The sequence below is a fragment of the Hippocampus bargibanti genome, linkage group LG08 (genome assembly GCF_051943395.1).
Source record: "Hippocampus bargibanti isolate YZ-2025 linkage group LG08, ASM5194339v1, whole genome shotgun sequence".
NCBI classification, from domain to species: domain Eukaryota; kingdom Metazoa; phylum Chordata; class Actinopteri; order Syngnathiformes; family Syngnathidae; genus Hippocampus; species Hippocampus bargibanti.
Genome location: NC_142741.1, coordinates 18,170,312 through 18,187,766, shown reverse-complemented (window position 1 = coordinate 18,187,766; position 17,455 = coordinate 18,170,312). Strand labels below are relative to the sequence as shown.

The following is a 17,455-nucleotide window of genomic DNA, read 5'->3' as shown; positions in this document are numbered from 1 at the left end:
CCATAAAGTTTCAGCAATATGACAGTTCGGGAAACACACGGAAAGTTTTGTTCTTCAAATAAATAATATTTAGCACAAACAAAATCATTTACAATAAAAATGTCAACACCCCTGTTTAAATGCCAGTTTTTTGTGACATGAAAAAAGAGACAACAAAAAAAAATTTGGAGGAAAATCAACCATGATTATATTATTTCCTATAACTTGCACAACTTAATTGCAAATAATATTAGTTCCAAAATGAGGACTAAAAACAACACAAATAATGTGTGGGCAAAGGTCTTCAGATTCACATTACAAATCATGTTAAATGAGAATCAGCCCACAATTCCTAACATCAAGGGTTTGTTCGAGTGAGATGCGGTAAATGCCTAACTTTTTAAAAAGTGACTTCTTAGCATGAGTCGCATTTGAAAGCTGTTAAAATGTGTCGAAATTGAAACAAGTGAGAAACTCAGCACCACTATGTATTTGTGGCAATAAGAGTTCGCCAAAATCAACTTCATCTGAAAACACTGCAATTGTTCTTTCTCGCCTATAAGTGGCAATGTTGTCCACGATTTTGCAAGATTAAGGGGAAACCCTACTGTATTTGAACGTTCTCCCATTACCATAAAATGAAAATGCTCTTGAATGTTTCACATGGTTCACATTTAACTCTTCCCCAACTTTCAAATGAGACACGATTGACAAAAATGTTCATGAACAACAATTTTGACTCTGAAAATGGCGTTGAAAATGCAAATGTTGTTGGACTTGATGGAGCCAACCAATTCCATCTTTGTCTTGCACTTGACAGAACAAGGGTGCACCTATTAAAGTGACCGTCCAACGCATGCTGTGCTGCTGCCACTTTCAATATCGCAAGGTCTTACCACATTTACAACACCAATTGTCAAACTTTAGTGTTCTCATTATAACGCCGAAGAATAATTTTACATTGCCATTTTTATTTATTTATTCTCCCGTTTTGTCCCTGGCATTAATATGCAGGTAATTGTAGTGTAATTTAATGGTTAACCACACAATACACACCCCCTTTCCTCCCGCGGGTCCAGACCACAGTCCGCGCTTCATAAGCCGCGTGCAGCCTCTTGAGGCTCAGTCAGTTAGGCTACGAAAGGAGCGCCACAAGCACACGATGGCACTGGCAGAAGCGTCCAAGCAACGCGACGACTCCCACTTCCCGGAAATCGTCGAGCTGAACGTCGGGGGACAGGTGTACGTCACCCGGCTGCAAACTCTCGTCGCGGTGCCGGACTCACTCCTTTGGCATATGTTCAGTCGCCGGACCCCCAAGGAGCTGGCCAGAGACACCAAGGGCCGCTTCTTCCTGGACCGAGACGGGTTCTTGTTCCGCTACGTCCTCGACTATCTGCGCGACCTGACATTGGTGCTCCCGGACTACTTCCCGGAGAGGAGCCGACTGCGGAGGGAGGCGGACTTCTTTCAGCTTCGAGAGCTGGCCAAGAGGCTCTGTCCGCTAGTGAGCAAGGACAACTCCGTCAGCGAGGAGATTAGCCACAGCGATACCGAGGACAGCTCGCTCCAAGGCAGCCAGCCGCCGTGCGCATCGGCCGGGGGCGCGGATGCAACGTTACGCACCAGCACGGCCGTGCGCTCCCCGTCTATGGACTCCAGGAAGTCGGGCTACATCACTGTAGGCTACCGAGGATCGTACACAATCGGCCGAGACATCCAGACCGACGCCAAATTCCGCAGGGTGGCTCGTATCACCGTGTGCGGCAAGACGTCCTTGGCAAAAGAGGTGTTCGGAGACACGCTCAACGAGAGCAGAGACCCGGACCGTCCGCCGGAGAGGTACACGTCGCGCTACTACCTCAAGTACAATTTCCTGGAGCAGGCTTTTGACAAGCTAACTGAGGTGGGCTTCCACATGGTAGCGTGCAGCTCCACGGGCACCTGCGCCTACACCAGCAATGACCCCGGCGAGGACAAAATCTGGACAAGTTACACTGAATATGTCTTCTGTCGAGAACAGTAGCCATAACATTTTTAAATGGAAATAAATGATTCCTCTTTATTTGGCTACATCCCTGGAATATAAATTACCCGCATCGCCAGATACGATTCGGAGATTACAATGGCTGTAGACCATGTGTTTTACAACCTTTTACTAAACTACGTACATATTTACCACCAAATAAAGTTACAAGAAGTATAAGTAGCCTATAGAGATAACGGTGAATCCTCACCTATCTACAAATGTATTTTTTTTGGACCGCATCCTCCATTAATTTTTGAAAAACTCATCTATTTGCTGTTTGCAAGTGGTGCAGAGTAACTGTTAAAGTTACGCAATGAGTTTAGACAAATGTACTCCTTTGCTGCTATCCTGTGGCTTTGTGAGGAATACTCTCAATTACAATACTTGGGGATTTTCATCTTTGGCAACAGGGCTCTGTTGCAATCGACTGTTGAATAACTAACATTTACTATGTATGGTCAGAGTCGAAGAGCATTTAATTGTTACGCCTGTCTCGATACATCGCCGGCTTGGATGAAAAAAACTCAATCATTCGTATCATTTTTAGACCTATGAAGCGGCACTATTACGTACTAAAAACAATGTTCTTGATCCTGTGTGGGCATATGTGACATAAACGTTGCTGAAAAACAAATCAGGTTCCCACAATATAATTCAAGATGGAACTATTAAACTGTGTTTTGAATAACATTGCAGAGAGTGCTGTGATTGGTGGCCCATTTTGAGAGTCGAAGCATTCAAAACGCAGTAAATTTGAATGTAATTTAATCAAAATGTGTTGAGAATAAATGACTGTGGCGATCAACAATGTCCAGTTTAGTCTTTAGCAATGCGATAGAACTAAACATTCATCTAAGTAGCAGTCGGACAGTTGATTTTCAATTCACTGCTGTCCTAATTAGGAGGATTAAGACACCAAAGTTCTCACAAAGGGGCTGCCAGATCGCTATTGCAATTCACTGCATATGAAAAGTCTTTGGTTCTTTGCATATTGTTCTTGTCCAATGAAAAAGCATGTATTCCTCTCAGTTCTCAGTTTTTTTCTTGTTTTAATCAGAAAACAGACAAAGAAAGTCAGTTGTTGGGATAGCAATAGCTGCTTCAGCTAATAGAGTAGCATCATTGCAACAAGACGCTGTGTCTCTCGTCAATGCAGTATTGATTTTTTTCTCATGTATGAATAAACTCAGAATGCTTATGTTGTTTTGGGAGTATTTTTTGGGATGTCTGATGTTTCATATTCCTGCGATCTTTTCTGATCTATCCTCTGTGTGAGTCTATCCTCTAAACAAGCGCCGAAATTCTGTCCAAGTGTCCATCCAAACTACAATAGGAGGAGATAAATTCAGCTAAAATTGGGCATATGTATAATGAAAATTGGGGGCTCAAAAACAGCAAATGGCAGATTATTGGATGTCTGCAAAAGATTATCTGGCGCATATATACTGTGATGATCTAATTTGCTTTGGCAACTCACTGTTTTTTTTGTATTTCCCAGCAGTACTATGACCGATATCTGGTTTGGGGAAGGAGACCGTGTGTGTGTGTGTGTGTGTGTGTGTGTTGTGCTATTTTGGCAATAGTGGGTACAGCACAGTGCTGTGCGTTGTCTGTGTTCTTTCACATGAAGTGAGACGTGCAACATGCTAATCGTGCAGCTGTGCGCACACGCTGTCAGTGCTTGTCATATGTGTGCAAGGGTCCAGCTGCACGCCAATATGACAAACATGCATATTTGGACCACCTTCCTCATTCATATCAAATAAGGAATTTTTCATTAAGATTGTGAGTGAATAATAAAAATGATTTTCAAAACAGAAGTTTGGGGTTACCCTTGCAACAGATTTAGGACATATCCCTGAGGGATCCACTTGAAATAGAAAAATATTATATTATTTTTTTGTTTTGCTGTTTTAGCAGTTGTGATTCACTATCCAGTCATGTAGCCATTGATCCATTTTTGATAATGCTCTGACCTTTAGGGTCCCAGGGAGGTGAGGGAATTGAGAACCAGTTCTATGTTCACTGTTCCATCGGAGTTATCCAACATATTCTTGACTCTTCATCGATGCTGTCATGGCCTGGCAAGTCATTACTATAATTCGTGTGTGTTCTTGTGGTTTCATGAGTAGCGTGGCGAAGCAGAGGCATAATACTCATGTGATGAAGAAGTGTGCAAGTGAGTTCACATGTGGAGTGCTATGGTGCACTGCGGTGGGTTTTGCATAAGCATCGAGATCATGTAGAACAGGGGTGTCATAGTCATTTTTTTGCCGTGGGCCACATTGTAGTTATGGTTTCTTCTCGAGGGCCATTATGAATATGGGGAAGCCATTAGAATGTTTAATCCCCTCCACATATTACATATAGAGCGAACAACAAATTAATGAATAACTAGTTTTCAAATCTACAGTCAAGAATAATGACTGCTATTGTGGTTTACATCCAAAAATATGACATTTTGGTTCAGATTTTAGCAAGCATCATGTAATTTCACAAGTTTGATTTGCTTTCGCGGGTCGAAAAAAATGATGTGGCGGGCCGTATTTGGCCCCCAGGCCTTGACTTTGACACCTGTGATGTAGAAGATTTACTGAAACTGGAGAAAAAATATATATTGTGTCTCCATACCATTGTCAGGTGATCGGTTTCAGGAAAGTTTAACATGGCATGAGCACAACCGACTTCATGACTTCATCAATTTAATAAGCGTTAATTAAGCCAGTTTGCGTGTACCCTGCTAAAGCTATTTTAGATGTCAAAATGAAACAAACCAATTGCATACCTGTCACTCTGTACGTTTTTGCTGTACAAAGTACGTTTATTATGCATGTTAAGACGTGTACGACGTACAAGAAAATATGTATGTAAAAACGCAAATATGTCCATTACGGGTACCGTCCGGTATGCACCGACTATCACGAAACGGCAAGTCAATCAAGTCAAACGAGTTCGCTGTGGTAGCCTCTAGCTCGGTATCATTTTTTTTGTTGCAAACGAAGCGAGCAATTTGATGCTACTGTGCGCATGCGTCTGCCGCCTGGGGATTTTCCATTGCATCATTCTGATCACGTGAACAAAGTGAAAGTCAGGATGATACGAGGGATTCATAAAAGCTTCGAAGAAAGGTGTGGAATATACGTATTGTGTTGCTTGCAAAAAAGACGTGAAAGTAGCTGCCTCCGGTTTCTATGATTTAAAGACGCATTTTGATACAAAGAGCCACGACAAAAACGTAGAAGTCTGGAAAACATCGATCATACGATTATTTTGTATTTTGTAAGGGAAAATACGACAGTTTGTAAGGGCATGGAGCCGTGGAGGTTGACAGGTATGCAATTGTTTTATGTGATGTATGAGGTACAGTAAGACGTTATAACACTCGATTTTGCTTAAGCAATCTGTAAGAACAACACTATAGATTTTGATTAAGGACCCTGTTTTCATGTACTGCATATCTGCTGCGGAGCACAAATGCTGGCGGATCCTAACTCCATATCAGGGAATGGCTCGCGATGAGTTTTCCAATTTGGCAGACTGGTGAAAACCATGCTGGCAGAAAATCGATATAAACCTAATGCCAAGCCAACCATCTCCAAGACCGGCACAGGATAGACATCTGGTCAAAATTGATGTTTTTCATTGACAAATATGTGAAGAGTGAGCACCAAAACTTCAGAATCATTAATTTTTTTGTGAATCATTAAATCTTCCCACTGGATGGCACAGTGAGCTTCTTGAAGTGGTGAAGATATACTCTTCATTTAAATGGAATAAAAGGAGACGTTTTGATATGACATGTTTGAAGTCGACTGTGAACACTCACAGAAACACAGCCCTGGTCTGTTCTGGCCTTTGAAATGAGCAACATTGGGTCTAACTCACTTTCTTGCAAAGTTATGCCATATGCCATGCAGAATTTGTGTCAACAATAGACTCTTAAATCTAAAAGTTGCTTGAATTACTTGGGGTCCTCTCAGCACCAGCTAAAGTTATATTCTTGAGATTGATGTTGAAATAAAATCCCTGTTTTTAAAGGTTATTTCTTAATTGTCCACAACCAAACCATGCGATTTCAATGGTATCAGTTGACTGATTTTTATCGTATTGAGTTGTGAAATTGATTACTCTTTTTAATGCCGCCATAGCTGACAAACACACTGAGGCTAATGTAGTGTAAATGCTAAGGCCAAATTCAGCTGAACATTTTTTTCCAATTTCGATTGCTTTCTTATTATTTCAAAAAAACGTGTTGATGACCTCAGAGAGGTCATAAAATTGGAGTAGTTTTGCTTACTTTAAATTACAGTTAGTTTTATCTTTTTGTTTTCACTACAGAGTGCTTAACGATTCTTGTCAACTGTCTGTTAATTAATAACATTAAAATGTAGTTATTTGTCCAAATAGTGGTCCTGAACCTTGTTAGAGTTACCGAACCCATCATTAGTGCAAAATGTAAAATTATTTTTTTTTACATATTCACAACATTAAAAAAAAACAATTAATATGATGTTGGAGGTGTGCCTTATCCTCCAGTGCACCTTATAAACCGCAAAATACGGTAATTGACAAGTTGAGTTGCATGTGTCTTAACCACCATGACGGATCGTCAAACCACTGAGACTGAAAACCTGTTGGGTTCGATCAAACCCAGGTTAAGAACCACTGCTCTAAACACTATTTTTAATGGGGGATTCTTATACTCTCGCACTTATTGGTTGTGATGATGATGATGAAATTAAGCAGCACAAGACAAGAACCACAGTGAAAAAGGCAATCATCATGAACCGTGGCTGCTGTTGAATTGTTTCACCATTTTATCACTTTATGTACATATTGTGCGTCACTCTCCCAGCACGACTGCTATTGGACTCCCTTACACAGACTCCGCATGCTCTTCGGTTTCCTGACTTATTTAATTTCAAAGCTGCTTTTATTTGCACACCACAACGGTGATTCTGAACCAAAAGCCTCATAATTATTCTAATAGAAGCGAGTCACAAACACAACCTCGCCGTGTGAGGACATGACACAATACAGTATACAGAATGTCAAATTCATCGCAGTATGAAAAATGTTCTTATTATAATTCAGTTTTATAGATAATGTGTACTTTATCCATTTTACAAAATTCTTCTGCCAAAACCCAAAATCTTTCCAACATTGACAGTGTTTCATCATGATCACATCATGCCATGCAAGTCTACTTTTGGGAGAAGTGCTGCAGTGCTGTCAGGCCACCCTGACTGGGCAGCTCTTTCAGCGACTGTTACAGCTGCGGTGCAAGGAGGAGACGTACTGCCGACACCTGTCAGGCGATCGAATAGACAGACCTGCAAACCTGCACTCACCCCCACTCACCCATTTTTAATATACTTATATTTATATTTTATATTGATTTACATACTGTTTTGCTCTTCTACTTTGACCCTTTCCGCATTTTGCTGCAATAAATCTGTAATTTCTCCATTGTGAGACAAATAAAGGTTTTCTTATCTTAAAACTTCATGAAGATGGCCAACTTGGAAGAATGTGTGGTGTCTGCCTGAATTTCAAAACAGGAATCTCTCTGGCATTTGGTTTTGGGAGGGGAGATTTTCTGCAAGTCACAATTGCAGGGTGCAAAAACATACATGACAAAAACCACAGACGAGGCCAGCGTTTCAGTTTGAAAAGAAAGTCGTTCAAATCAAACAGTATGTCATGTTCAGACCAAATGCAGAAGCAAGCTTCTGCACAAGTGATTTAATTTCAGTCAAGGCTTGAGGGATTTACAGAAGCCCCTGCAGTTATTATGCAACACTCTGCAGTATACCAATAAATGTCAGCTGGGACTCACTCCAGTTTCAGTTGTGCCTCTTTAAGCAGCAACATTACCCCGTACGGCACTAAAGGCTTAACAGGAATACAAAAAAAATTTAGGTTACTCAGGAAGTCAAAGGTTGATCAAACACAGTGAATTCGTGAAATGCATGCTTCACGCACACACACGCGCATACACAAACACACACCGCACAAACACACACAATACAATACAATACAATACAATACAATGCAATACAATACAATACAATACAATACAATAGATATTGGATTGGATTAGATTAGATTGGATTTGCCTTTATTAGTCACGCAGTAGAGAAATTTACATTTCACAGCAGCAAAGTTATGAAAGGGATGAAAGTAGAAAAAAAAAATACAGGAGCTGCTGGAAAGGCAGCCACTCTCGCAGCGCCGTCTTGAAGTCAAAAGAACAAAAAAACGAATACCCCTCGACCTGTTCGGCTTGGGTGACCCTGCCAGGAGTGCAAGACTCCGGCCGACATAGCTCTCAGGGTCATTGAGACGCGTAAAGTGCCTCACCACGATAAGGTGGTGATCCCAGTCGAGGCACAACACACACACACACACACACACACACACACACACACACACACACACACACACACACACACACACACACACACGCACACACACACGCACGCACGCACGCACGCACGCACGCACGCACACACACACACACACACACACACACACACACACACACACACACACACACACGCACACGCACGCACACACACTAAACAAAAGTGAAGGGGCATGAGAGCATTTGAACCAAAATGTGAATATGAAGAGTTTGCATTTACGTTATAAATTTACAATAATGTATGTATCCCAAATAAAATATGGCAGCCGACATATGTATTTTTTTATTTGCTTATTTGCATATGTATTTATTTCAATCCGATTTCAAAAACACTCTCTTACTAAATATACTACAGTATATGTTTCAATCTTCAAATTAACACCCAATGTTCCATAGCGATAATTAAAAAAAACTCATTAGATTGTTGCATTATATTTGATTGTAAACTGAAGTCATCCACAGAAGAACTGAAATGGCCTCCGATAAGAAAACATCTCGACATCTGCTCCACTCTTTCTCTCACAGATGTCTCCCTCTTTTGCTTATTTATAGGGTAAAGGATGATTAAATAACTGGGTCAAAAAGGGGAAAAAGGCTTAATTTCATTTTCTACAGACATACAGTCTCTAATTAACACATCAGTCTTGAAAGCAGCTACGCTTTCATACCAAACCACAAAATTCAGTTGTCTTGAAAAGAACAGAGAACAGCAGCGTCCAACCACCCCCAGGAAAAGCTTACCACTCTTCTGGCGAACATCAATGGTGCTATTTTGATGCTGGACCAGAGGAAACATTTCCCAACATATATTTGGAAGGCACGATGTGCGTAACTGCAAGCCGCAAAAAGCCCCAAGATTTCATGTTTTGCTGCTATTATGAATGAACCTCACCACACATCACTGGTCCCTACCCCGTATTGTTGGGATTCAACTGAATGTCCATGTACTTGTAAACTTTCCCTCATGATGTAGTTTTTTTTCTGCCTTCATGCATCATCCTAAATATAGACTCAAGCAAATATTTGGGAAAACAACATGGCTTAACGATTCATCCATTCATCTTTCATATACTGTATACAAAACTCGAGACTGAAATAAGTACTGCAGTGCTATTAGTGCATGACACATGACTCCTTGCAGGGCCAAGTAGTGTGATGACTTGTTGTTTACAATAGTAGTAAGATTTAATTGCACACAAGTAGTCCAGTTGTCACACTAATAGTGAGATAGATGTTAGAAGTAAGACTCAGGTATTCCACTCGTGGGTGACCGTTGAGGGAAAGTTTACAAGTACATGGACATTCAGTTGAATCCCAACAATACGGGGTAGCTACCAGTGATGTGCGGTGAGGTTCATGGCTGGTGAGGCAGTGACGTCATCACAGTCAGATTTACAAACATATGAACTCCACAGAGTAGCTTATTCACATTTGATTGGCAACAGTTAACGTGTTTTGTTTAAAATGTCATGTCAGCATTCTTTATATACTGTATACAAACTGTAGCATAGAAAAAAAGAATTAAAAAAAAGTTATCGTGTTACCTTTACTTATAAATGAAGTCCAAGGCTCTCTGTCTCAATGGAGATCACTGCCAGTGAATAAAGTCGTCCTTGATCAGTCCTGTTCCGACTGTATGTTTTCAGTCTTTTGTGCTGAGAATGACCGCTCCTCTGATGCTGTATTACCTGGAACAGTGAGCACGAGCTGGAGCAACTTGGATTTACATTCATCCCTCACCGTTTGTGAGCTACCGTCCGGTGTTGGTCTTCCTTTAATTATTATCTCCTGCTTCGATTGAAAGTCCAGTTTAGAAAATTCTTTCAATTTAGATATGTAATCCACCATTCTGAAAATAAGGCAAAGCAACACGAAAAAATGACTGGATGGTTGCACTTAACTTGCGAACTGTTTACTGTAGCTTGCTCTCACTAATTCTATTATTCTGCAGCCGAGGAGTTGCAAGAAGACACTCTAATCACCAGCGCCCCCTGTCATGAGGCAGGAGAACTGTGTGCCTCACCTATTCACACAGTTTTGATAAAAATAAAATAAAATAAACACTGTACTACAGTGTTTATAATGTACAGTGACTGTACATTATACACACCAGCTAAACTGTAGAAATTTAGTATATATAGTAAAAGCTTTTGAACACTTTAATAGCGATATGCGAGGGACAGAAATGTGGTCTCACTGCAGAGCAAGCCAGCACAGTTAGCATAGTGATTGTGCAATCCATGGTGAAGCTCAGCCGGCTGCTGCCTCACCACTCGTCTCCACTTAGTATTTGAACGCTAAATGTGAAAATTCAGCGATTTTGAAAAAAAAATCCAAAAATGGTGAAGTTAAATGGAAAAGAACGTTAAAGTACAAATCACTAAATAAATATAACTGTTTAATTTATTTTGTCATTTGATATTTCCATGATGACAGGTGAGGCAAAGCCTCACCTGCCTCCCCTGAATGCACGTCACTGGTAGGGACATACTGGAACTAAAATTGGGTTGGGATTTTGGGGGTGTTGTGTGTGAAATTTTGCACTTTACAAATATGTCATGTACGAAAAAAGCTCATTCTAAAACGAATAAAAAAATAATTTGAACTTAAAAATAAAGGGAAATAAAGACTACCATTAATTAAAAATCCCATACTATTTTAACCCAGTTCGTTTAGTCAACATTGACATATTGTTCTTTACAGTAGGTATTGAAAGTTGACTTACTGGTACAGTGGTTAAGCTAATTGCACATTGGCATATGATTTAAAATCTTTCAAAATAACTAATATTACCTGTCCACTGGGTTACATTTTTGGACTAACGAATATGTCTTATGTAACGGTGCATTTGAGCTTTGTATGGGAATTGGGCTTTCTGGACAGATTTTCTTGAAGTTTTGAGGTTCCACTTGACATGTTCACAATCAAGAGAAACGTAAATTGCAGGGTTATTTAACAAAGCTTTCAACCTGAGGCTTACTTTTAAAAGCCTCATTATGTCAAGACTTGAGCACTCGTTTCAGCTCAGTATTCATCAAAATGCACTCACGAAGGCCCTTCAACCTCCCACCGAACAAACGTGATCTTTCCACAGCAGTTTCCGATAAAAGCCCAAAACGACAATATGAACTGATCTCTGCTCATAATGTCAACGCCGTACTGTAGAGCTGATTCAATATCACTTTAAAGTCAGTTCTAAAAATGTATTTACGTGTTTCCTGTAGCACAGTTTTGGTGCAATATGCGACAAAGAAAAACAATTAAACAAATTTGGGATTGTTACCTTTCATTGCAATTTTCAGTTTAGGATTAATTGAACCACCTCTCATGCAGAGGCTTTGTCATTCAATGAACCAGATTCATTTTAAGCTCTATGGCGCTAACTATGAGCATCGGAAACGAAGTGTTCCATGACTGCCTTCAAAAGTTTGTTGCATACTTCAGCTGAGCAATGCTGTCATGTGTGGTGATCGTGGGGATCTAAAGTGGGGGGTGGAAAGAAAACAACCAGATCTCTTACTCAGCTCATTTTGTACCAAATGGTCTTAATTCTGTTATATTATGTATATTAAAAAAAAAACAATTATACAGCTGTACTGTATGCTGCAGTTTTTGGGCAATATAGCACTTTGGTACTTGTGTTGTAACACGTGTATGTTGTTAACATACTCCGACGTTCATTCAAGACACATACTGTACCATAGTTGTTTAACTGTTCTCATTAAAAAGCCTGTTAATATCTGAATGGTTTTGTTCTGTTGATGTTTGAAATGGACTGAAAAACATATGCAGTTTTTTTATATATACCGTGTCTTGTGCTGACCTGGGCCGCCTGTTGAGAAATGAATGAGGCCCCTGAGCCAAAAAGTTAGCTCGCCACTGGGTGGGCTAACTAACCTATTATGTTAAACTTTTTACTTTTACTTCGGTGCAGTATGCAGTGACAATTATTAACTTTGATCGAACAATTTTGATGAATTTGCAATGAAGATGCCCGGGTACGCTGCCGCGGTGAGGGGGCCGGAAGCATACCTGTAAAATCTCCAAGATTATTGCAAAGAAAGTTCATACTGATTGAGTGCTTATGCACATTAGTAAACATGATATGTTATTTCATGTTTAGATCAGTACATATTATGTTATTGCATGTTTAATTTAGACTACATGGATTTATGAAGCTTATTAGTTGAATAGTTGTGAAAGCAGAATGTAACAAGTGTCAACTTTCAGTCTAAATGTTCTCCCAACAATACTTGTCCGTAGCTGATTGGACAATAGATCGCTGCTGTGTGACTTCCAATACTTGTCCGGAGCTGATTGGACAATAGATCGCTGCTGTGTACTTTCAAAACTAGTCTGAGCGGGTGGGCTTGGTGCTTTTTGTTCTGCTTGCTCTTCTGTGTGTGTTCTTGGCTCCCCGCTCCGACGAGACATGTGCTCCTTTTGTTTCACGAGAATAAAGGAGCTTTTTGTTCACCATCTATCGTCCTCTCTGATATTTCATCACAGAACTTCGTTGAACACCGAACCAGATGAGAAACAAGAATTAGAACCCAACACATACAGTCAGGAAAGGACTCATTTAATTCAATTAGTGGTTCATTTGATTGCTTCAATTAATACATTCTATTATGCATTATATATTGTAAAAAGCTAACATCTAACACTTCATACTAATATATACAGTAAAGTCCCGTTATATCGATATCGGATATATCGATAGTCCCGGTTATATCGATACTATTTCTATGCACGCACGGAGAAAATTACATGCAAACAGGGTCGGATATATCGATAGTCCCGGTTATATCGATATTTTTTCGGACTCCCTTGAATATCGATATAACGAGACTTTACTGTATATATATATATATATATATATATATATATATATATATATATATATATATATATATATATATATATATATATATATATATATATATATATATATATATATCCCGGGAATAACATCGGATATCTCGGTCCAGAAAAGCGCAGTGCTGGGAACAGCACGGATACTGCGCAGAACCCTCAAGCTTCCTGGCCTCTGGTAGAGGACCCGAGCTGAAATGGGGACAGACACCACCCATGGTGGGTGAGACGAGGATTTTTTTTTTTTATATATATATATCCTCGTCTCACCCCTCATGGGTGGTGTATGTCCCCCATTTTTTAGCTCGGGTCCTCTACCAGAGGTCAGGAAGCTTGAGGGTTCTGCGCAGTAATCCGTGCTGTTCCCAGCACTGCGCTTTTCTGGACCGAGATATCTGATGTTGTTCGCGGGATCTGTTGCAACCACTCGTCGAGTTTGGAGGTCACTGCCCCGAGTGCTCCGACCACCACAGGCACGACTGTCACCTTTACCTTCGAGGCTCTCTCCAGCTCCTCTCTGAGCCCTTGGTACTTCTCGATTTTCTGATGTTCCTTCTTTCTGATGTTTCCATCACTCGGGAACGCTACGTCCACGACAACGGCTTTCCCTTGCCCTTTCCTTTGCCCTCATCAACTTTATTCCTCTGTAATTAGTACAACTCTGCACATCTCCTTTGTTCTTAAAAATGGGCACAAGTACACTTCGTCTCCATTCTTCAGGCATCTGTTCACCATCTAAGATCTTGTTGAATAACCCAGTCAAGAACACCACCGCCACCTCTCCAAGACACTTCCATACCTCGATTGGTAAATCATCAGGCCCGAGTGCCTTTCCCGCCTTCACCCTCTTCAGCGCCCTCCTCACTTCAGCCTTGCTAATGCTTGCTACGTCTTGGTCCACAACAGTCACGTCTTCTACTCTTTGTTCCTTCTCACTTTCCTCATTTTATTTATATATATATATATATATATATATATATATATATATATATATATATATATATATATATACAGTAAAGTCTCGTTATATCGATATCGGTTATATCGATAGCACCGCTCATTACGATACTATTTCCATGAACGCAAGGAGAAAATTACATGCGTGCAGGATCGGATATATCGATAGTCCCGGTTATATCGATATTTTTTCGGACTCCCGAGAATATCGATATAACGAGACTTTACTGTATATATATATATATATATATATATATATATATATATATATATATATATATATATATATATATATATATATATATATATATATATATATATATATATATATATATATATATATATACACACACACACTGGTCATTGACCTAAAATCATCACGTAGCAGGTGTTGCTCCTCTTTAGTGTCCCTCAGCATTCACACCCCTGCAGTGTGTGACTGCCAACCAGCTGCGCTTCTTGTTTATTGTGAAATGGACTTGTCCACTTCTTTGTGGGCCATTCTTATTCAAATGCTGCATTGGAGAGAAAAAAAACAACAATAATTCAACCCATTGCTCGATGTGTTCTCACACTGCCTCCCAGGGACAATCCATCTGCATGCTATTGCATATTTGTGTGTAGCCACTAGTGGGGAGAGCTCTCTAACCGGCTAACCGCTTTTGTTTCTGCGGAACCTGACTGAATGTGAAGTCCCCCATAGCATGAAGTGGCGTCAACCTTCCGGCGCCAGTGGTATAGTGTGGGTTGGCAGTGAATTGTTGTTTCCTTTCACCCATGAAGCTAAAGTGCATGAATAACTGTGGCTCTCCTTCCCTAAATGTGAGTCCATCATACTAAATATCTATAATGCTGTAAAGGCAATTGCTTTAAAGGACAACTGACACCATTTTTTTGTTTCCTAACTGACATCAGAAAAACGTTTTATAGCATCTAAAATACCCAAAACACGCAGGCTGATATTGTTAGTCAAATGCAAAACACCAATAAAAATGACTGAAAGTGTGCTAAAATTGCAACAAATTGAGCTGTGAATTTAGGATTTTCAGAAAGTCCCGCCCATTCGTGACGTCACGCCAAGACGTCTTGCCTTGCTCGAGAATCAAAACAATGGCTTCAGATTCAGAGAAGATGCTTTGTTGTTACTCATCCAGTCATGAATATGATTCAAATAGTTCTGAAGAGGAAAGCATAAATGTTTGCAATTGATTCAAGGAGTCCTCCCATATCAATTCGAGCCATCAATGACAGCAATGTAGCACCCAGAAAATGCAGAAGATTGCGCCCAAGCTCCGTTGGAAATGGGCTGATTTGTCAGCTGGGAATTTGTGTCAGCGAATATCAAATAGTTGTCTTGGTGCAACACACAACGATTCACCATGCCGTTATGTGTTATCCTTCTAATTTCGCCATCAACACGGATCACCACGAACAAAGACCAAACAAAGTACCCAAAATGCATTGTGTGTCGCTTTCTCGGTCAGGGGTATTCCAGACGTGATGTCACGTCAGGCATCATCATCAACTCGAAAACAAGACTTCCTGAATAGTCAGCGCGAGTCTTAAAACGTAAAATATAGCTATATGCCGTGGAATCTTTGTAAAATACGCTCAGTAGAAGTCATTTGAAGTGATTTTACAAGTTATGGACACAACTTGTCCGGAGGCGTGTCCTTTAACCAACTTGTCCTTTAACATAATTCACACTCTCGGCTAAACTGTCAAGATAATCTTAAGACATACGATGCCGATGACCATTTTGTGTTTGGGAGCCTTTTACTGAGCGAGTTGCTTGTTCTGCAGCCACAAGGGGAAATAAGTCTTCTTGTGCCGGTCCCAAGCCCGGATAAATACAGAGGGTTTTGTCAGGAAGGGCATCCGACGTAAAAGCTTAGCCAAAACAAAAAGGCTAATCAAACCTCTGAAGATGGAGGACACTGATTCGCTGCGGCGACCCCATGAAGGGAACAGCCGAAAGGAAAAGAAGAAGAAGAAGAAGCAGCTTGTACGAAAGTAGTAATTGTGGAGTGCTACAACAGCATTTATTTTTTCAATGGTATGTAGAGGAGGGACTTTGAAAATTATTTTCATGTATTTCTCAAACTTTTTTGTCTTAAAACAGGTCGGAAATTATTTTAGTATTTTATTACGTGAATTATTTCATGTAGGTGGCACCTAAAATATCCTCCAATTCTAGAATGACTCTGTGCAATGGAGAGTGTGGAAAAGAGGTGAAGAAGCGTGTCCAGGCAGGCTGGAGCGGCTGGAGAAAAATGTCAGGTGTGATGTGCGATAGAAGGGTTTCAGCTAGGATGAAAGGAAAAGTGTATAAAACAGTGGTGAGACCAGCCATGATGTTTGGACTGGAGACAGTGCCACTGAAGAAAAGACAGGAAGCAGAGCTGGAGGTAGCAGAGCTGAAGATGTTGAGGTTTTCTTTGGGAGTGACCAGGTTGGATAGGATCAGGAATGAGTACATTAGAGGGACAACTCATATTACAGGCTTTGCAGAGAAAGTCAGAGAGGCCAGACTGAGATGGTTTGGACATGTCCTGAGGAGAGAGAGCGACTATATCGGGAAAAGGATGCTGAGCCTTGAACTGCCAGGCAGGAGACCGAGAGGAAGACCGAGGAGGAGGTTTATGGATGTGGTCAAAGAGGACATGAAGGTAGCTGGTGTGAGGGAAGAGGAAGCACAAAACCGGGATAGATGGAGGACATTGATTCGCTGTGGCGACCCCTGAGGGGAAAAGCCGAAAGGAAAAGAAGAGCTTCCTCATGAATCATCTTTTTTTTTTCTGTGATGTCGCACATATTCTGATGAAGTACTTGACATTTCATCTCCTTTTCAAGTTGTCTCTCTTGCAAAACAGGACATGTTTTCAGTTGCTTCAAGGCTCTTATGTGTTCTACTGTGAAAAGATTGATTTGTGATCGCCCTTTGAAATGCAAGTGTTTCATCACAGTGACTTCATCGCCAAAAGCTGCTCACTTTCTCCATTCCCGTGAAAGATATTGGACACTTTCTTGTTTGACTTCCTGTTGGGTGATGTAACTTACAGATGTATAATCACAACGTTCTCAGTTGCGTCTCACTTATTATCGAAAAGTGAGATGAGTTAGTTACGTCACATTTTAGTTTTAAAAGTAAACACACGAGCTATTGCAAAAAAATGGACATCATTCCT

The 17,455-nt window shown here is 40.4% G+C and overlaps 1 protein-coding gene across 1 annotated transcript; it reads left to right on the top strand.

Annotated features, from left to right (window-relative positions):
• Window positions 1-102: 102 nt before the first annotated feature.
• Window positions 103-3,206, top strand: kctd12.1 (potassium channel tetramerisation domain containing 12.1). Its single transcript, XM_089001926.1, has one exon. The coding sequence runs from the start codon at window positions 1,013-1,015 to the stop codon at window positions 2,003-2,005; it is 993 nt and encodes a 330-aa protein (XP_088858052.1). The 5' UTR covers window positions 103-1,012; the 3' UTR covers window positions 2,006-3,206.
• Window positions 3,207-17,455: the final 14,249 nt, after the last annotated feature.

Bases quoted from the DNA above. Each gene is read 5' to 3' on its own strand.
- kctd12.1 (XM_089001926.1), top strand. From the start codon at position 1,013: ATGGTTAACCACACAATACACACCCCCTTTCCTCCCGCGGGTCCAGAC.